The sequence below is a fragment of the Panicum hallii genome, chromosome 7, assembly GCF_002211085.1.
Source record: "Panicum hallii strain FIL2 chromosome 7, PHallii_v3.1, whole genome shotgun sequence".
Lineage (NCBI taxonomy): Eukaryota > Viridiplantae > Streptophyta > Magnoliopsida > Poales > Poaceae > Panicum > Panicum hallii.
The window spans coordinates 36,845,320-36,866,745 of NC_038048.1; the positions used below are offsets into that span (position 1 = coordinate 36,845,320).

At 50.3% G+C, this 21,426-nt stretch overlaps 3 protein-coding genes across 3 annotated transcripts; 2 read left to right on the forward strand and 1 right to left on the reverse strand.

The window, feature by feature from the left end:
• Positions 1–1,572: 1,572 nt before the first annotated feature.
• On the reverse strand, positions 1,573–6,519 carry LOC112901184 (LRR receptor kinase SERK2-like). Its single transcript, XM_025970038.1, has 11 exons — positions 6,226–6,519; positions 4,691–4,823; positions 4,526–4,597; positions 4,074–4,217; positions 3,820–3,891; positions 3,664–3,735; positions 3,433–3,545; positions 3,178–3,306; positions 2,752–3,093; positions 2,216–2,610; positions 1,573–2,117 (listed from the first exon to the last, which is right to left on the reverse strand). The coding sequence occupies exons 1-11, from the start codon at positions 6,314–6,316 to the stop codon at positions 1,806–1,808; spliced, it is 1,875 nt and encodes a 624-aa protein (XP_025825823.1). The 5' UTR covers positions 6,317–6,519; the 3' UTR covers positions 1,573–1,805.
• Positions 6,520–14,156: 7,637 nt separating this feature from the next.
• LOC112899301 (loricrin-like) lies at positions 14,157–18,184 on the forward strand. The gene is made up of 2 exons (XM_025967717.1): positions 14,157–14,356; positions 15,753–18,184. The coding sequence occupies exon 2, from the start codon at positions 16,082–16,084 to the stop codon at positions 17,957–17,959; it is 1,878 nt and encodes a 625-aa protein (XP_025823502.1). The 5' UTR covers positions 14,157–14,356; positions 15,753–16,081; the 3' UTR covers positions 17,960–18,184.
• A 587-nt stretch (positions 18,185–18,771) lies between these two features.
• On the forward strand, positions 18,772–21,152 carry LOC112899302 (aldose 1-epimerase-like). The gene is made up of 5 exons (XM_025967719.1): positions 18,772–19,397; positions 19,484–19,533; positions 19,652–19,775; positions 19,883–19,990; positions 20,297–21,152. The coding sequence occupies exons 1-5, from the start codon at positions 19,214–19,216 to the stop codon at positions 20,917–20,919; spliced, it is 1,089 nt and encodes a 362-aa protein (XP_025823504.1). The 5' UTR covers positions 18,772–19,213; the 3' UTR covers positions 20,920–21,152.
• The last annotated feature ends 274 nt before the right edge of the window (positions 21,153–21,426 follow it).

The window sequence follows — 21,426 nt, forward strand, 5'->3', positions numbered from 1 at the left end:
TTCACCTTCACCCTCTGCGAACACATCGCCTACTTGTCGTACATCTCCTCGACCAGAGCTACTGTAGTAGCAAGCAGGAGATGAGCACGAGGGAGTCGTCGCGCCTACGGGCTCCGACGACCCCGACGGCGCTGGTGCTTGCGCTCCTGCTGCTCACGGGCTCGTCGTGGTCGCGCGTTGCCGACGGCGTCAGGACGACGACACCACGTAAGTTGATCGGCACTGAATCTCTGTTGGCCACAAGCAACTTCATACCGGTACCTTTTTACTACACCATCATGTTACCGTATTTGGAAAAGGCTACCACATCGAGCAACATCAGTCACTCCAATCAGGCACTCAGGCCGGCGTGCTACATGCACAATGTAGGGCACTGACATGTCAGGCCCCTTTCCTTGCTACTAGATGGCGTGGCAGGACATGTGGCGGCAGCTAGCACGCACCTACCTGTCCCCTGACCGGACAACAAACGGAGACCTGACAATCGTTCATCTTCTTTTCCTTTGCGTACACGGCGCAGGCGCGTCGTCAGGTCCAGCCGACGGCGCCGTGCTCGGCGAGGACGCACCGGCTGCTGCCGGTTCAGGCAGGAGAACCGACAGACCAGACGACCGGACAGCGGCGTCGCCGGAGGAGGAAGGCCGCGGCCCGGCGGCGGAGCGCGAGGAGCTGTGGGCGAAGGAGGAGCGGCGCGCGGGGGCGACGGGGTCGCGGCTTCCGGACTGCGCGCACGCGTGCGGGCCGTGCTCCCCGTGCCGGCGCGTCATGGTGAGCTTCCGGTGCGCGCAGGCCTCCGAGTCCTGCCCCGTCGCCTACCGCTGCATGTGCCGCGGCAGGTTCTTCCGCGTCCCCTCCCTCTAGTCATCATCTAGTCCGAGAGTGTGCTCCGTCCAGGGTTCCCGCGTCCCTTTCCGCTCTGCATTGTTTGCAAACTGCCATGTGATGCCAAAACACCTGCCGGTGCTGTGTGTATACGAACTAGCTGATGTGTTTCTGTCTGTGATACTAGTGCTACATAGCCGGCTCTCGTTTGATTCACACTTTGCACACGCAGCTCCCTGTTTGTTGGCTGTCATCAACTGTTTGCGACTATTACCGACACGGTGCCGTCGCGAGTTGCCCGGTCCTCTTCCAGGAAGACGACGCTGCGTTTCCGGCCGAGCCGGCCCGACCTTACGGCGAATGTGAAGGGCAAATCGAGCACGTTCAGAAGTAGGCCTGAGCAGCGACCAGTATAGATGTGCAGTGGGCAGTGACAGTGGATTTGTTTAAGCTGGCCTGGACCGAGCAGGCGAGCAGCCCAGCACAGGTCTGGGCGTCTGGCCGACTGGCACCAGTGCGTGCATGATTGAGCGCGCCCAGAGCAGCAGTGCTGCGCCGTGCGTAGCTCCCAGCTGCATGCAGGTCGCTGCACTGCCCGTCGACCCGTACGCGCGTCACCCGCCTGTGAGGACTGAGGAGCGTGACGCCCACTAGCCCAGACGCCCTGGCTCAGCTCAAAGCACGCAGCCACCACCACCACCGGCAAAACCACTCGCAGCGTACTAAAACTACTGATGAGATCGAAGAGGCTTGTGTCATACTGTTCATATTCTCTAACGATTAAAACAAAACTTACTGCGGTCAGGTGAGGACAGGTGCAAACCATTTCACCACCTACAACTTCCCAGCTATCAGGACCAACACACCAAACAACTACTACCTGTCATATGCACAGTTGAGAATTTCCTCGCGGCGAGACGCTCTCAGCTAGCTAGGTGACGATCGGAGAGAGAGCCCGATCGATGATCCCCTTCGCCGATTCTCTACCTCGGGCCGGACAGCTCGACGGCGTTGAGGTTGTAGGTGGAGTCGACGATCCAGTCGTTGTGGCGCGGGGCGCGCTCCGCCTCCTGCCGGACCACCTCCACCTTCTGCCACTCCTCCCACCGCTCCGCCAGCCCGTCGCCCTCCAGCATCCGCACCACCTCCGACATCTTGGGACGCTCCATCGGGGACCCCTGCGTGCACAGCAGCGCCACCTGGATCAGCGACTCCACCTCCTCATCCGTGTACCCGCCCTGCAGGTCCGGGTCCACCAGCTGCTCCAGCTTCTTCTCCTTCAGCAGGCCCTTCACCTGCAACCCCAGCAGTTTTCTTTCACTTCCAGATGTCCAGGTCGCTAATTAACGTACCAGTATCAGGCAATGAAGGGCGGGAGCTTCTCAGTACTTACCCAGTCAAGCAGCATCACGTCATCATCGTTCGCGAGGCGGGCGAGATCGAAGGCCCTCTGCCCGGTGATGAGCTCCAGGAGCATGATCCCATAGCCGAAGACGTCCGTCTTCTCGGAGGACTTCCCGGTGGAGAGGTACTCAGGCGCAATGTGCCCGATCGTCCCGCGGACAGCCGTCGTCACGTGGGTGTCCTTGTAGTCCATGAGCCTGGCGAGGCCGAAGTCGCCCACGACCGCTTCGAAGCTCTCGTCCAACAGGATGTTGGCGGCCTTCACGTCGCGGTGGATGATCTTGGGGTCACAGTGGTCGTGCAGGTAAGAGAGACCTCTGGCGGATCCCAGCGCGATCCTAGCCCTTGTTTCCCATTCAAGAGGCGGATCATCCGGCCCACGTTCTGCAAATTCAAGGACCATCAGTGAAATAAGATATACGAGTATATAAACAAAATAAAACATTCAAATGTATCAGTTCATCTTCACGGGTTTACCCGCAGCTAAATGCAGAAGAAATGTTTAAGTGGGAAAGAATAAGTTACCTCGGAGGCGCGACGCGACGCTTCCATTCGCCATGTATGGATAGACTAGCAACCGCTCTGTAGGTGTCATGCAGAATCCACGGAGCCGGAGCAGATTCTTGTGCACCGCCATACTAATAAGTTCAACTTCTGTTTGGAACTGGAGCTCTCCTCCAGGTGTGCGTTCCTCCTTTAATCTTTTCACCGCTACCAATGAACCATCTGTCAGTCTCCCTTTATACACCTTCCCGAAACCGCCTCTTCCTAGAACATTCCTATTGCTAAAATTATCTGTAGCAACTTGAAGCTCTCTGAGTGAGAACCTCTTAAGTTGTCCAAGGTGAACTTCTGGATCCTCCTCAGCTGATGGAAAGGAGACCATATCAATGAACTGAATAGCACAGATGACAAGAACCATGGTACCACACTGTGGTATATAATACTGACCAGGGACATCAAAGAAATGCTCTTCAGGTTTACGCCTACGCCACAATGCAAATGCAATGGCAGGTATAGCAAACAGCAACGCAGCGCCAGCCGCAGCACCTCCAGCAATTGCTCCAGTGCTAGACGCACCTGAGGGAATAGAATTGACCCAGTTAGCATATCTCAAGTACAATCGCAATCATGTGAGTGTTTTCCACTTATATATCTCTCGAACAGGAGTATGATATGACACAATATAAAGCTACAGCTGATCACCTTTTGATGAAGTTGGTGTTGGGGAATTGTATGGAGGGGGTGGAGAAAAAGGAGGAGCCCCAGGACAAGGCTTTGTAGTACCAGGGCCACATAGATTTGGGTTGTTAGCAAAACTGTGACAAAAAAAGGTAAAAAAACATCAACATCAGACGACGCGGGTTTTTCCCTGGAACTGGAAGGAGAGGTGCATCAGAGGATGAAGTTAAGCATCCAAATTCATCCAGAGATTACCTTATAGGGGTAAAGAGTGAAAATGAGCCAGTTGATGGCACCTCTCCTGAGAGATTGTTATTTGAGAGATCCCTGTGAGGTTTTCGAAACACATTTGTCATTATCTAACATCCTGAATGGCTGTAACGATTTATAACAGAGCAACAGGCAACTTACAGAACTTGAAGAGTGGTGATTGCAGTCAAGGTTTTTGGAATTTGACCAGAAAGGCTGTTGTTATTAAGACGGCTGTCCTTGCAAGAAGACATCCAAAAAAAAATGTTACAATCGTTCCAATAAATAAGCTTATGTTCAGAGAAATCATGGCCTCAACAAAAATCAGACAACTTATACTACTAGGGACAAAAAATATTAATGTACAGTGCCACATGTACAACACTTCTGTTACTAGGACAACGGAATGAACTTACAGAAACCGCAGCTTCAATAGTTGCCCTAAGGTGTCAGGAATATTGCCAGTGAAGTTGTTGAGGTACAGATCCAAACTGACCAAGTTAGTTAAGTTCCCCAGTTCAGGCGGTATTGGCCCACTTATATTGTTACTGTAAAGTTCCCTGTAGCGAAATGACAAAAGTGGTTAACCATAAATTCAACACAAAGAAAGGTAGGGTACTGGCGGGTACAATATCTATTGGCAGACAGTATAAGTAGGAAATAGTATGAGAAGTGGGCATTGGCAGGAATAAAACAAAAGGATACATAAATACAAAATGCACCCAAAAGCATGGATGTATATTTGATATTTCAGAAGCTCCAGGGAAAAAAAAACTGTTATGCTATGTCAATATTGGGATTGAAGGATGCACCTGTGGCATGTAAAACTATTAACAAAATTATCAAAACCATGGATATGGAAACTTACAGAAATTGCATATTTTTCAACTGCCCAAGCTGTGGCACCAATGGACCTGATAGTTGTGCATTTCCAAGATCACTGGCAAAAAAAAAAGAGCGACAGTCAATATCTAAAATGATTGCTGTTTTACCTTATACAGAAAATAAACAAGACGATCTTTTGTCAACTTACAGTCTGATGACACTGTTATCGGTGTCACAAGTAACATGGAACCACGTACATGGATTAACCAAAGTGGGATCCCAACTCTGAAGCACATTGTTAGTATCTTTCAGGCTTTGGCGTAGACTGTATAGAGCATCACCTGCCAGTGAGGTATCATCACAATAAGCAATAATCTACCCATCAGATATTTAAGAGGATACATAGACTTTTCATTAATATACCATTAAATATTAATGCTTTTTTATGTGGTCAAGCCCTTTGTCGTTATTCAGGTTTATGTACATCTCTTCAGCAACAAATACATTTTTTCAGTAGGTAGAAAATCCATATCAAATAAGGAACGTGGATGGATTCGACGTGCAATATGACTAGCACCTAGAGTAGTAATTACAAATCACAACTTATAAGGGCTCAGTTAATTTTGTAGAATCATCTTTTATTCATGACAAGGATACAACCACCATATCAAAATTGCTAGCATTTAAAACAGCGCAGTTTCTCTCATGCGTGTACTAGAAAAAGAATGCAAAAACTCTCAATAACAATATGCTCTTAATGATTTGACCGTGCATTCAAATTCTAAGCAATTAATCCGCACGTGCATAGCACGAGCAATTTTAAGAAAGTAACACACGTATTCATCATATCGTTATGTCACTTCAGTTCATTCAAAATGGAACCTCATTATCCAAATAGCAAGTACAGATTGTTCCCTAACAACTTAGCAGAAAATTACAGCTAAAAATGGTGATATTCCCTCCTCCCACCCCAAACCACAAAAAGTTCAGATTTTGTTTCCTCCAGCTTTCATGAGTACTACTGTACTATCTTTAGCCAAACAATAGAATCAATCAAATCAGTTTAGGTTCCATGGTGAAATGGACTGAAAGTTTACTCTATGATAATGACTGAAAGACCAAAGTTTTGCAATAGGGAAAAGAAAGAATCCCTGCATATGCACCTTCATAGAAAAAACATTTAAAACAACAATTTTGACAGAGCCGTACAGTCCTTCTTGCCCATTCATAATTCGTTGATAACCAAAAAGTCCCTTTGCAGGAACAACGAGTCCGAAAATAGTTCCAGACGCGACTTGAGTAGAGAGCAGAATCTACTGCATTTCTGCGTACAGACCGCACTTATTCCAGAACGAATTCCCTTCCAGGTTTGTGCAATCAACCCTTCCAGATGTAACGAAACGAACTCCTATCACAGAGACGTCGCCATAGAGAAGAAAATGACAAAACACTATGCGAGACAAACCGGACCACCAACCACCCCCAAAACAATCAGTCAAAACGGCGAAAGTGAGCGATACTGGCTCGTCATCCCCCCCCCCCCCCCCCCCCCCCCCGGTTCAGTCCCTGCCCATGAGCAGAGGCTTGCCGAATGGAAACAAGCGCCAGATTTCCGGTCATGGCCCCGGATTTTCAGCCATTATCCCCCCTCGCATGGAGACGGAAGAGAACTCGCTCGCCGTGGGCTACGCATCAAAAACCCAGAAGAAAATAGCCCACAGATTGCATACAGCAGTGTCATACCCTCCGTGTTGGCGACGACCCTGCGGCTCACGCCGACCACCAACGATACGAACGCTGCCGCCCACCACCACCTCAGCGCCGACGCCGCCATCGCGCCGGCGCCTGGCCTGCCTCTCACGGGTCAGAACCCCGCGCGCGCAGGTCCCACGGCGTCCCCGGAGCTGGCCACGCCCGCGAGGAGCTCGCTCAGCTGCCGCCGACGCCGCCCGCGACAGCTGAGTCGGCCACCGCTCCTCTACGACGGGGAGCGAGAGATTTCTCTCTCTTGTTTTTTTCCTCTCCCCTCCTCTTCTTTTTTACCAGTGTTTTTCTCAGCTCGGGGTTTTTAAAACCTTGGCGAGAGGCTTGCGTGTGGAGTCCCCGACCCAAAATTGTTCCACCGGTAAGCGAGGGACGCCCGAGCGGGATCAAAAGTTACGCCGCGTTATCCGCGTAACTTTACTGACAGGTGGGGCCGGAAAGGGAGGGCCCGCGTGTCGGCGGGGGAACACTAGGCCCAGCACTGAGGGGTTTCGTCCGAGCCGAGTGCGACGGGTTTGAGGCTAGCGGGACTGCGGGAGCGGCAGCTGCGGCAGATGACGTGGGCGTGATGCGGGCCGAGCTGGGGATTTCGTGGACGCGGTCCTCGTACGCTTGTCCCCAGAGATCACTTGTAGCAATCGAGAAAGCCTGTGTCTTTTTTCGAAGGGCTTATCGAGAAAATCCGTTTCTCCTTTTTCTTTCTTTGTTAAAGATGTTTCTCCTTCTTATCACTTCCCAGGTTTATAGGGGGAAGCAACAAAATGTGCTATCATCACATAATCAATACTCATGTTCTTAATTATCTTTCACTATCATCACAATTACGAGTTTTGCACTTTTTGCATCGACTGGACTTTATAAGAATATGCCATCCAATGGATTTTGGTATTGCTCGTGGTCTTTCATGTTTGAATAAATTTTGCCTCATGGCACTTGGCTTTTGATCGATATTCAATTTGGATGTGTCGAAATATGGTAAGTTGTACATGCTTAGGTTATCAGCACGTAAGGAGAAAAATATACCACCACATGTGTTGTTCTCATCGGTCAAAACCTATCACCGCTTAATTCACATGAAACTTCCATCGATTCTAAAAAGATAAAATGAATGTACTTGGTGCTACTTTTATTGAGCCGTTATAAGTGAACAGAGATCACATTGTATTTTCTTTTACCGTTAAAAGAAATGTTGCACACGCTCATCCGCACGTGTTTTTGCTATAATCATGCCAAAAATTAACACCGTGTGATTCACATGGATTATCCGGCGATACATTCGCATGGTACTTGGATCTGGTTGACTAATTGCAATATTTAAAAATGAATGTACTTGGTATGCTTTCATTGAACCATTATGAGTGAACCGACTACTACTGCTATTACTTTGAATTTTCTTCTACCTTTCAAAGGGAAAATGGTTAGACGTCCACCAATCTTCCAGTTTCCCCATATGGCAACACGACAAATCCTCCCCGCCCCCCCCCCCCCCCCCATTAGTTCAACTCTTTTGCTAACTCTCCACTTGTTTTGTAAGTATTTCATTTTTCTCCTTTTCTCGCATAAGCCCATGATTTCTCCCTTTTTCCATAAACTTTGTATTCACATTTCTATACACCCTTGATGCGAAATGAGTTTTACTCCGGGTTTACATAAAAACATTGTCATGTAACGTATTCACAGGCATATAGCAGTTTCCGATTGACCGTCCAGCCACTGCCTAAGATTGACGCCATTTTGCTAACCACCTCCTTATCATTTTTAGCAGCATCTCAATGCACACCATCAATGCACTCCAAACCAGCATGCCTGCATTTTTAGCAGCATGCTACGTCGCTGCCAGTGTTCTCTTTCCCAAAGAAAGCAGGGCACGTTACCGTGAAAAAAGGCGGCGTGCCGTTTCCATACGCCCCGGAGGAGATCAGTACGGCCGGTACAGGCTTGTCCTCGCGCCGCGCCGCGCTGCCCTCGTCGGGGCCCGCAGGTCAGAGGTCCAGCTCGCGGTCAAAGGAGCGGGCACCCGTAGGCCCGTGCCACGGCAGCGGCAGGCGCCGCCGGGCCCGCCGCGCGCTCTGCCCTTGTCAGGGACCCCGCCAATGGAGAGGCGCGTCACGCAACGGGGGACGGGGCGGGCGTTTGCCGTTCGGGATGACGCGAGGAGGGGCCACGTTTTCGCTCCTATGATTGCGGGGCCCAGCGAGTCGCCAGCTCGGATTCCGGTCAAAGTGCTGGACCACGACGGTCTGCGTCCACGGTCTCCGTTCTGATCGTCGCCAGCCGACATTGGATTCGGTCTTTGGTCTAAGGCCACCTCCCTCTCCTGCAAACTGTGTGTAGCACCGTTAAGCACCCACCGGCACTCTTCTCCTTCCACATCGCCGGTGATGGTCCTGACGCCGGATCCACGCCCGTTGCTCCACCTTGCTGAATTCCGTCGTGCTTCACCTTTTTCATCACGGCCATGCTCCGTTGGCGGTCCTCTGCTACTACCCTGTGTTTCGCTGAGCTTCGCCATCTTGCCACCTTAAACAAGTGTTGTTTGGTTCAAGATCAGATCAAAAGTCTAGGCAGTACAATGAAACGTACATTTAGATCATGACAAAACCAAATAAGCGCTGAAGCTGCTGGAAGGACGAGTGCACGCTACATAGCATCCGATTTGCCCGTATACCCATGAAGCTAAAGTATGTGATGCGTTTTCTTTCAAAAAAAAGTATGTAATGCGAGATTTTTCCTAAGTTCAGTGCAATCCACGTAAACTGTAAATTATTGGAGAATTGTAATTTCTCCAATCTAATAGCCTGTTGAGAGTCTATGTTGCAGCATTAATAATTGGCTATATAGGTGGACTGCATCATTAATACTTAATCATCTTCCGTCTCTTATTCTCTCACTAGATTTATTGGAGTCTATATTGCAACCTGTTGAGAGTACACTGTAAATTTGAATTCCGCTTCGCTTCTCTTCCCTTCTCTCCCCTCCAACTCAGCACAAATATAGCATACTCCTTCCGTCTCACGAAGAATGCAATTCCAGTTTTTTTCAAACAAATTAGCGGTGGTGTGAAAAAACTCTCGTACACTCATTTGTTGACCACATGCAGTTAGTTTTAGCATGCAAATCAAATCTGACCACTTAATTAGACAGCTAGTTAAGATCCAATTTCTAAAATTACACTCTTTATAATATATCTCTCAAACACAGATTGTACTCTTTATAGGAAGGAAGGAGCAGTACTCTATTTAGCCCGCCTACGTCATCTCATAATACTTGCTCTTGCTTGCATTAGACATATCACTAATACGGAGTAGTTCATTACTCCTACCTTTCAAAAGTTATCCAACCTTGTTTGGATCCAAGAGACTAAATTTTACTTCTCTCTTTTAACACCGATTAGATAGATTAAATAAGAGCTAATTGTAAAACTAATTATATAACCTGTGGCTAATTGTTGAGACGAACCCATGGATGCTAATTAGTCCATGATTAGCACATATTTACTGTAGCATAATATTATCAAATCATATCTAGATTTAATGGTTCGTTTCACGAATTAGTGTATAATTAATTTTATAACTAATCTATATTTAATATTTTTAATTAGTGTTTAAGATCCGATCTAAGCTTTAATCCAAACAGCATCCAACGTAGGAGTCGCTTCCATGACCGAGAAATGATGGCAGCAAGAAGGAAAACGGTTAGCCCATCAGATCCATATCACGTCACATCGAATATTTCGATACCAATTAGAAAAATTAAATATAATCTAATTATAAAACTAACTGTATAAGCTTAGGACTTATTCGCGATATGAATCTATTGAACCTACTTAATCTATGATTAGCACATGCTTACTGTAGCATCACATGAGCTAATCATGGATTTTAATAGAAAAAGACTAGAGGTTATAAAATTTATTTTATTAATAATCTATATTTGATACTTGTAGTATCAAATACGATACAATGGGGCTTATAAGGCTGTCTCCAACGGGAGACTCTAAACCGCTCTCTACCCTATATATAAAGAAGATTCCGTTCTCTATACGCTCCAGCAGCGTTCTCTAAATGGTCCTCTAAAATAGAGAACGCTACAGGTTTTCTCTATGTATAGAGATTCTCTCTCATCTTCTCTATTTTTTCTTTACGTTTTAAACACTGGATTAAATAAAAATAAAATATGTCCATAGCATTTGAGGTATGATAAATACGTACGTACAAAAATTTGGAATAAAATACGTTTCTAATATAGGGTTTAGTGTATAGAGAACGAGATTTAGAGAATGTTGTTGGAGAGAAATGAGATATAGAGGAGAAAATCTTGTATAGAAGTCTGTAAATGACGGATATAGAGAAAGATACAGAGAGAACGACGGTTGAAGATAGGCTAATAGACCCTACGGTAACCGAACCTAGCCTAAAAGTGTATTCGAGCCGCCCACGTGTCCACAGAGCTTGAGAGATTCCGTACAATTTTTCGTTTGTTCTCGGTATACTCCCCGCATCCTCGTCCACCGAGCTCGCTCCCCAGCTGCCTTTATCACCCTTGCCCGGTGAAGATGCTTCGCTAAACTGGCTAGCGGCAAGTCTCCGATTCTTTCTTCAACAAAAAAAAAAGTCTCCGATTCTTGTCAGGACCATGCGCCCGCCAGGAACGGTCACCAGGCCCAGCAGAAAACAAAAGCTGTGGGTGGGAGGAGGCTTGGAGCTGTGCGCGTGTGGTCTGAGGCCTGCCTTGTCCAGGCCCAAACAGAAAACCTAAGCCCAATACGGCCCAGTGGTTGTAACCAGGAAGGTACAGGATTACCTTACCTGGAAAAAAAAAACCATTGGAGCGGGACAGGAAGCTTCACCTTCACGCCTGCACATCCTATGCCTGAATTATGCGCGATGTGATGCGCGTTCCGTTTTCGCGTTAAACTGCACGCTGCCGGGACCTCCGGCGCGTGGCTTTCTTAATTTTCCGAATAAACACACGCTACCCAACGGAGGGCGCGCTTGCTTGCGGGGAGCACGCGCGGACTCCACCTCGCCGGCCATCCATCCATCGCCTTGAAAGCCCCCGGGGGCATCTTTTCAGGTGGCGTAGCCGACGCCAGCGCTGACGACGGCGAGCAGGGCGCGCCAATAATTGGGAGTTGCGAGCCAGGATTCCCCTTCTCTCTCTTGCCCCCCTGGTTTCTTCCGGCGCCGGGGATTCGAGTCCACGGTGGGCCGCTAGTTTATCCGGTGGGGGCCCCGCGCTAGAGGACTTCGAGTGTTTTGACCTCGCGCCATTGGCCGCGGGGGGCAGCTCGGCCCTGCCAGCCGCAGACTCGTAGCTTCTGGCACTGGCACTCTCTGATAGTCTGATGGGATCTTGCTCGGCTCGCCGCGGGGAGCGGCCGTCGTGTGGCCAGACGATTGGCCTGATCGAGGGGTGTTTGGATCGGTCAGCTAAGACGGGTACATTTGATGTGAAACAGAGGAATTAATAGGAACTAACTGTCATAATTAATCTATTAAATCTAATTAATTCATCCTTAACATATATTATTGTAGCACAATATAATCAAATTATGAATTAATTTGGTTTAATGGATTCATCTTACGAATTAGTCTCCATTTATACAATTAATTTTATAATTGAACTATATTTAATACTTCTAATTAATTATTATCCAAACATCCGATCCGATGTTATAGGACAGTTCTGGAAACCAAACATATCCTGTGTAGTAGTCTTCTCTGATCTGAATGCTGCAGTAGGACGGACGGCCGGGGCGACCCGCACGCGTGTTTTTGGTGGATCCCGGAGGTTCTTAGCCTAGGCTTTGTTTGGAGCTTGCCCTGTAGTGGCCATGTTTGGTGGGCATTGCGTTGCTAGTTGGTAGGAGTAGTTTACGTTGCTGCTGCACTTCCTCTCTCGATTTTAAAAAATAATACACTGGTGTTCGTCTTGTGACGCTGGAACGTACCAAGGTGTTGTCACCCGAGACGCAAAGCGTGCGGGAGCTCCGGAACAAAAACGTGCAAGGTCCCCCCGCGTGACGAGTGCGCCGTCGACACGAGTCGCAGGCAGAAAAAGGCAGGCCGCGCGATTGGCTCGACGGATTCTACACCAACCCCTCTCTCGGGTTGGGATTGGAGACCCTAACTTCGCTTGCTCTCCCCGTGTAAACACACAAATCCAACCGGCTCCGTTCGAGTGGCCGGGCCGGAGGATGGCGAAGCTGCTAGCGCCGTACTGTGCCACCTAACTCCGCGGCTCCACGATTCTTCGGCGCAGCTTGCCCCGCAGCACGCACGCCAGAGCCCGGGGGCCCGTGGCTCTAGCGTCAGCGGCGGAGCTCGTACCGGCAGCTTCCGCGCCACACGCCCGCGCCGGGGTGACGACGTCACCCTGCCGCAGGCCACCAGACTCCACTCCACTCCATGTCTCCATCCATCCGGGGGCCCACGCGCGGCGGGGTTCCCGGTCCCGCGCAGCCCACCGGCCGACGAATGGCGCCGCGCCGCGTGGCGCACTCCCACAGGCCTGCGGCGGCGTGTGCGGGGGCGGGCGGGCGGGCGAGTGCGCGCGCGCGCGCGGCGCCAAGGCGTGTGGGGATCCTCGGGACGTGCGGCCGGGGACCGCGAGATTCGGCGGAGGAGGATGACGGATGGGACCGGATGGTTTCTCGGGCCTACCTGGCGGTCTGGGGGGCGGGTGGGTGCAACGAACGTGGGGGGTATCGGGCAGCCGTAAAGAATGGGAGGCACGGCGTGGGACGGCGACAAGTGCCCCCGTCACGGTTGCGGCCGCGTCCCCCGCCCAACCGCCGGCGGAGAGCCAGTCGCGCTCACGCCGCGCGCCGGGTCCCCCGGCACGGAGCCGAAGCCGGGAGAGAGGACAGAAACAAACAGGAGCGCGCGCGGCGAGACGAGCGAGCCGACTCACGGGCTCAGCCAGGCTCCCGACTCGGCATGCAGACGGCGCCGTGTGCGGGGGAGCTGTGGCCTGTGGGCGGCCGCGCAAGAGACCAACTCCGGTGGGCCCCGCGAGGGCGCAAGTTGCGTACGCCCGGGGCTCGCGGGCCGTAGCTTGGCCATGTCGCCACGGCGCGGCGGCAGGGGAGGGTGGTCCAGCGCCGTCCAGGCCCCCGCCTGCCACTGCCATGCCATCGAGCCCGACACCAGCTTTTCGGTGAAAGCGATGGGGGTCCCTGACAAACTGGGGCTCGCAGCTTGTGCAGATCTCAGATCTGCGCCCTGCGCGTGCCGGTTTGTCGTATGCTAGGGCTCCGGTGAAGACCGATGAGCACGGAGCCTGGGAATTTACGGCAGGAAATCGGTAGTACTCCTAGCTACCCTACAAGCTCGTAGGGCCTGAGCATAAAATACCGTGAGCGGCAGTACGTGGAGTACCATGACGTTTTTTACAGTACCTACCGCGGAGCAATCAGCATGGCCTGATTCTCACCCGTGGAAAATTTAAAAAAATAAATTCTATCAAAATAAGAAAAAAAACTAGCTTGAAGCTCTAGCATCTGCTAAAGAAAACGAGTTGGCTGTGTACGTTAAACAATCACTTTGCCATGTAAAAAAAAAAGGAGAAGAAGATTACTTCCATGCAATGCTAGAGAGAGATTAGTTGGTCCACATCAATTCCAACCTTTTTACCACACAAAAAAACTATTACTCCTGATACTTCGTTACGGAGTGCGGATGATCCCAGCCAGCAGCTTGGGTTGGCAGCACATGGAGCCAAGTCAAAAACAAAGGCAGGCAATAAACTAGTGAGCGCTCCCAGCTGGGCGCCGCTTGGCTTGCCAGGCCAGCCGCCTAGCTGAGCCAGCCAGCAGGCTCGCCCCGCCCGCCCGCCAGGTAACCCCGCCGTCACCCACCCGTCCGCCGTCCCACCCGCACCGAGGAGGAACCCTACCAATCTCGCCCGCGCCCCGTCCCGACCCCGCAGCGGCATTCTATTACCCTTCTCTGTTGAGAATACCGGAGGCAGCCACCAGAGCCACCAGTCCACCACCGAAACCCAAGCGCTCCCCCCGTCCCTCCGCCGCCTCCCCCGCGCCGGCTTCCCTCCTCCGCGTCCGCCGAGGCCGCGGCGAGCCCGCCCCCTCCCCCGCCGCGCGCGCGAGGTGATGCCTCTTACCCCGCCCCAATTCCTCCCTTTCCCTCTCCGTCCATGAGTCGTATGCATGCTATGATTGTCTCCCCTCTGCCCGTCTGCGCGTGATGTTACGGGCACGGGAGGTTTGGGATTAGTTGGTGCCGAGCCCCCCTTCAGGCTGCATCCTCTCGCTGTCTCGATTGGTCGGGGAATTCCCTTTCCGCGCTCCATCTCCTCGTGGGTGGTGGCGACGCTGTGTTTATAGCCTCTTAGATAATTAGATCTGTTCTGTCCGTGCCCTGTAGTTCCACGCTTTTGCGAGGAGAGCGAGAATTGCGAGATTTGGAGGGGCTACCGTTGACGCCTAGGATGGAGTAGGCGGCCTCTGTTTTGGGGGTACCTAAAGGTTCTTGTTTTGGGATGTTCTGCCGTTCAGACGGCATGGGGCTCTGAACCATGTTTACATGGAGAAAGGACATCTGTTTTCCTTTTTTTTTCCCTCCAAAAGAAAAGGAATCCTTTGAGTTCCTCCTTGTTCCTTTTGTTTCCCAGCTGGCTATGCTAACTGCTATAGAGTTCCCTGGTGTTGGAACCTAGGAGATTCATGTTAGGTATGTAACCGGATTTGACAGCAAACCGTTGTCGGTTTCTAATAGCCTGGGGAAGAAAAACCTTGTAAGGGTTACAAAATCTCGAGGGCGGTTTCAGCGTGCTTGTCGTCAAGTAATTAGGACGTTTGAACCCAGCTGATCAACTAGTGTTTTGACAGATTTATGGTCTTGTCGTCATCCTATGTTTCTCCCATGGAGAATTAAGAAGTTCTATTTGTGTACTAAATTCTAGGCAGCTTGAATTATTCTTGGCGCTCAACAACTATGGGACCTCTCGGATGGACCTGTCATGTTTGTGATGCCAGAATTTTGAGGGAGACGTCATATGTGCATATGGCAGTTCACCGGTTGTATCATTACCGTATCCTAACGGGGAGCACTGTGCTAGAGCTAGGCAAAACCCCTTTCCGGATTAAGCTTGTAAGGACATTTATTAGCAAGAGCTAGCAAAAATAGCATCCAGATGCCTGAAAGCAGAACAGATTCTGCTAAGTCTTATCCCTCAGGCTTCCATCTGTGCTGCTCCATGTGTCATTTGGGCAAATCCTAACCCGCAATTCTCAAGTGATTTGTGATACCCCATCCTGTTAGTTACCCATGTTCAATGATTTTATGTAAAAAGAACTTCTTTCATGTGTTGGTCACCTTGTTCTGACTTAAGAAATCATCTTTTTGTTAACAGTAGAACTGCATTTTTTACTAGCTTGAGCATTTGGCAACTTTTACTGCTGATAATTAGTAAATAAGATAATGTCTGCAATATGTTTTAATATCTGAATCTTATCTAACACTGTTTTTTTTGTTAATTTCAAGATTGCCAAACTGCAACGAATTTGGATGCTCCTGCCTATGCATGATGTCTACCGGAGATATTGTTTAGTGCTGGGGAAGTTGTGCGGTTTTGGATCATAAATTCCCCAGAAACAAGGCAACTATGGACCGTGCAGACACATCAGGATTTGTCAGTGGTGGTTGCTTTGGTACTACACTCCTGATATTCTTCCATTTCGTCTATTCTACAGTCCGTGTCTGAAAGATCATCAACCCTTCAGCTACCTGGGCAGAAAGATCACCAGGCCCTGTTCTTTGAGCTCTCTAGTGTTTGAGCTCATTTTGTTTCCCACCATAGTGTGTCTTGACTGATGGATGACAGCTTCATGAACATCCCCCACCCCCCTCCGATGAATGACCCCTTTGTGTTGGGATGCTCAGCCCCAAGCTCCACCATGGAGAACATGGGCCAAAGCACATTCTGTATGGACGGTCTGAGCCCAACAATGGCAAACTGTAGCCATGTCAATGGAAATACGCAGATAATGAATGACATAACAGCGAGAGATGATGGCAGCAGGTTAGTCCTTGGATTGGGTCCAACACCCAATTTTTATTCCGCAGATTGTCAGTCCATTGGGTCAAAACAAGCTCAGAGGTTGTCTGGCCAGAGTTCCACTTTCACTGATCCAGGGACGCTGAGGCTTGGCCTTCAAATGGATGGTGGGGAAGCAATTCAATGTCTGCAATTACCGAATGGAACACTCCATTGTTTCGGTGTTGTCGATGAGGCTTCAACATCTGCTACTGTAAGAAACATGGGTGGTTACATGCCATCTCTACTCTTTGCTCCCCGCTCCAATTCTACTGTCAATGAGGCACAGGTAGAAACCCCAGATTCACTAGACCTCACACATAGCACCGATAACACCCAACATCTTCAACATCATCTTCAGCTCAGCCCTGAGCCTTCTGCAATGACTGAGTCTTCATTTGGTGTGAGTTCTGATGTTTTCACTGCAACAACTACATCAGAACAACGCAGCCATCCCCGACATCCTAAGAAATGCAGGTTCAAGGGTTGCTCCAAAGGTGCAAGAGGCGCATCAGGATTGTGTATTGCTCACGGAGGCGGGCAGAGATGTCATAAACCTGGATGCCACAAAGGTGCTGAAAGCAGCTCTGCCTACTGCAAAGCCCATGGTGGTGGTCGTCGGTGTGAGGAGCTTGGTTGCACCAAAAGTGCAGAAGGAAAAACAGATTATTGCATTGCTCATGGTGGAGGCCGCCGCTGCGAACATCCTGGCTGTCCTAAAGCTGCACGGGGTAAGTCAGGGCGGTGCATCAAGCATGGTGGGGGGAAGAGATGCTCGGTTAAAGGTTGCATTCGGAGCGCCGAGGGGAAGGCTGGACTGTGCATTTCTCATGGTGGTGGCCGACGATGCCAGTACCCGGACTGTGGAAAGGGGGCTCAGGGTAGCACATTGTACTGCAAGGGGCATGGTGGTGGCAAGAGGTGCATCTTTGATGGCTGCAGCAAAGGCGCAGAGGGTAGCACACCTCTGTGCAAAGCTCATGGTGGTGGTAAGCGATGCATGTTTGAAGGAGGCGGCGTCTGTGCAAAGAGCGTGCACGGGGCTACTGAATACTGCGTGGCACATGGAGGAGGGAAGCGCTGTTCCGTGCCTGGCTGCACCAAGAGCGCCCGTGGCCGCACTGACTGCTGCGTGAAGCATGGTGGCGGCAAGCGGTGCAAGGTTGACAACTGCGGCAAGAGCGCCCAGGGGAGCACGGACTTCTGTAAAGCCCATGGTGGAGGCAAACGGTGCACATGGAGCACAGGCTGTGAGAAGTTCTCCCGTGGCAAGAGTGGCTTCTGCGCTGCGCATGGTACCTTGATGGCTAGGCAGCGAGAACAAGAGGCGGTGAAGAATGTAGGAAGCATGATTGGACCAGGTCTCTTCAGCGGCATCGTGGTGTCATCTGCCACCGTGGGAAGCAGCATGACAAATGAGCACTCGTCCTCAGGTATCAGCACCGCATCAGATTGTGATGGCACCGTTAGGAGCCAATCGATGATTCCTCCGCAGGTGCTGGTTCCTCGCTCCATGATGCCCCCTTGGTCATCTGAGCCTGTAGATGGGGGCAGAGAGGGAGGTCATGTTGTTCCTGAGGGGAGGGTGCATGGTGGTGGTCTCCTGTCTCTTCTCGGTGGCAGCTTCAGGAACGCTGATGTGGAAAAGCTTTGAAGCTAGTGCTTTTCCATCTGCCAATTTGGTCAGTTTGTTTGTATATAAACGGAGGCGCTTTGCCGCCTATTGAATTCTTATTGTACCTTTTCTTGTCTAGATAAACGTTTCGATTTTCATGTATGGTTAGTCCATTGTAAATTGGTGACTGGCAATTGTTATGAACTCTTTTGGCTTGTCGGTTCAGTCATAGTCAGTACTGCAATAAAATTTGTGTATTTATACTGTGCTGCTCTTATCTGTTTGTGCATTATTATTCTTATGAAATTTGGTCGATCATGGTGGTTTCATAATGTTTATTACACTATTCTTATCTGTTTGTTTATTATTCTCAAGGACCTTGATGATGACTTCCTTATACTTAAATCTTGCCTTCCTCCATTCATGCGTTGTTCTCCGCATAGTTTTATATGGTTAATGCAAATTGATCCTATCATTCGGAAAAGCCTATTTCTGCAGGAAGTCACACCTACATGTTCCATTTTGATTGAATTTGGTAATCACAAAAGCTTGATTGAAGAAAAACAAGCTTGCACCATTTGGCGAATTTGGCTGAGAGGTAGCAGAACGACACGATTAGCACCATCTCAGATCTGTGCTTACGATGAGATGGAATGAAAAGTGAGGCGGAAAGGGAGCGATTAAGCGACGAACTTGGGACTTATGGCCGATCTGATCTGTCGAGGAGAACGTGTGCAGACTTTTAGAGTTCCTTTTCAGTTGAACTTTAGCTGGTCCGAACAGTTTTTGAGATGTTGCTCCTGTCAGTTGGAAAACATATCTTGCTGCCTTAACTAGAAAAATTGCTGATTTATAGAGCTCAATTCAGCCAAAAAAAATCACCATTAACCAAAGTATGTCAGCTAAAGGCAGATCCAGACTTAAAAGATCTACCATTACATTCCCATATGGTTAGCAGCATCTCAGATCTCTGAACCAAAAATGCATCATGCCATGAACAATGTGAAAGTAAACGGTTGTACAAATAATATGAGACCAGCCGCCATAAACTATACGAGTAGATCTCAGATCTCTAGAAAGAAAGGAAAAAATTGGATGCCAGCTTATGAATGCGAAGCTCTAGCTCGTTCCTATGTTTAAGACCCGTTTGAGCAGAAGCCGAAGAAGATCAGCTTATCATCTGCATATAAACATCTGCGACGACTACACTCTGTCCCAGCTACGCGGCTACGCCACATCTCCTCTCCTCCCTGTAACGTGCACCCTAAGCCTGTGCGAGCAGCGCTGCCAGCCATGGCCAGAGCTGCGTTGCTCCTCCCTGTTGCTCTGCTGCTGTGCCTTGCCCTGGTGGGCAGCGCCGGCGCGGCGAGGAAGATGGTTGGCGTCTACGAGCTCAAGAACAAGAAGGGGGATTTCTCCATCAAGGTCACCAACTGGGGAGCCACCCTCATGTCTGTCATCGTTCCGGACTCCAAAGGTACGGTTTGGTTTCCTTGCTTCCTGCCAAGAATCCTTTTTTCGCGTAACACTTGTTCACATGCTCATGCGAATTTCTTGCTGCAGGGAACCTGGCCGATGTCGTCCTTGGTTATGACACCATTGCTGAGTATGTGGTAAGATCACAGCCAATCTCTCTGTTCTCACACTCCAGAGCACGCAGTGCATGCGTTCCTCTTCCTCCAGTGCTCACTCAACACGGTTGCGTTCTGCACCCTCTGTCTGCTCAAACAGAACGGCTCTTCATACTTCGGGGCGCTGGTCGGCCGTGTGGCCAACAGGGTCGCCAAGGGCCGCTTCGTGCTCGACGGGAAGGCCTACCACCTGTACATCAACGACGGCAAGAACGCAATGCACGGTGAGCTCTCGTTCTCGACCAGGTCGGTCGCTGTTTGCATGGAGCACGGCGTGCTGCCATTGATGGATCGGTGTCGCTAGTTTAACCTCGCCGTCGCTGTTCACCAGGTGGCCACAGGGGTTTCAGCAAGGTCATCTGGACGGTGGAGGAGTACGTGCCTGACTGCGACTCCCCTTACATCACCTTCTACTACCACAGCTTCGACGGAGAGCAAGGTAAACACACGCAAAACGAAAAAGTCCAATTTGTAGTGTCATCCACTGATTGCGATTAGTTTTGGATTTCCTTTAGTTAGCTTCTGATCTTCAAGTCAAATTTCCACTCAGAATAGAAAAACAAAACTTGTCCAACTTGCAGTGTCATTCAGTGACGGCGATTAGTTTTGGACTTTATTTTAGTTCGTTTCTGATCTTCTGCCCTTGCCGATGAGCTGACTTTGCATTTCTTTTCCTCGCGTCGTGCTGCACATGATTACGCTCAAACTAATGGAACGTGTTTGCACGTGTTAATTATTTGGGCAGGATTCCCGGGCGACCTGGACGTGTACGTGACGTACCAGCTGTCCAGCCCCTACGAGCTGAGCCTGCGCATGAACGCGACGGCACTGAGCAAGGCGACGCCGGTGAACCTGGTGAACCACGCGTACTGGAACCTGGGTGGCCACGGCAGCGGCGACGTCCTGGGCCACCTCGTCCAGGTGCTCGCGTCGCAGTACACGCCCGTGGACCAGTCCATGATCCCCACGGGCGAGATCGCCGGCGTCGCCGGCACGCCCTACGACCTGCGGCGGCCGACCCCCCTGGGCTCGAGGGTCGGCCTCGTCTCCGGCGGCGGCGCGGCCGGCTACGACGTCAACTACGCGGTGGACGGGCAGGGGTTCGCGCCGGTGGCGCGCGTCAGGGACCCGGCGTCCGGGCGGGCGATGGAGCTGTGGGCGGACCAGCCCGGCGTGCAGCTCTACACCAGCAACTGGCTCAAGGACGAGAAGGGCAAGGCCGGGAAGGTGTACCAGAAGCATGGCGCGCTGTGCCTGGAGACGCAGGCGTTCCCCGACGCCGTGAACCACCACAACTTCCCGTCGGCGATCGTCAGGCCCGGCGGGGTGTACCGCCACGACATGCTCTTCAAATTCTCCTCCTGGTAACTAGGAGTCCGTGTGACACCAGCGGGAAGTAGTGCGCTGTAGCAATAAGGCCGATCAGCGTGCCAAAATGCCAGTGATGTACACAAGAGAGAGATGTGTGGCTCATGGTAGCTAGCAGTGCTTGATGTGTAACAAAGAAACTAAACGTGCGTGAACAATCTTGTGCTAAATTTCTTTTTCTGTGTTGCGTTCGATAGTAGCTATTGTTATTCACAACAAAGGTTTTCATGATCCGCGAACCGAGCATAGCTCAGCTGGTAAGATTTCTTATGGTAAAACCTGTCCATCCAAGTCCAAGTCAAAGTCTGGTGCTCGCGTACTCGCATTTTCTAGATTTATTTTAAATTTTTTTTAAGGAAAGGCAACACGCCCTGCCGCATCTTTGATTAAGATGAAGCATAAACAGTTTACAACATTCTGAAATGTTAAGTATAGATGGACTAAAGCCAGGAGACACCCATTGCGTCAGAACTCAGCTGACGCTTCCTACAGAACTGAAAAAGCAAC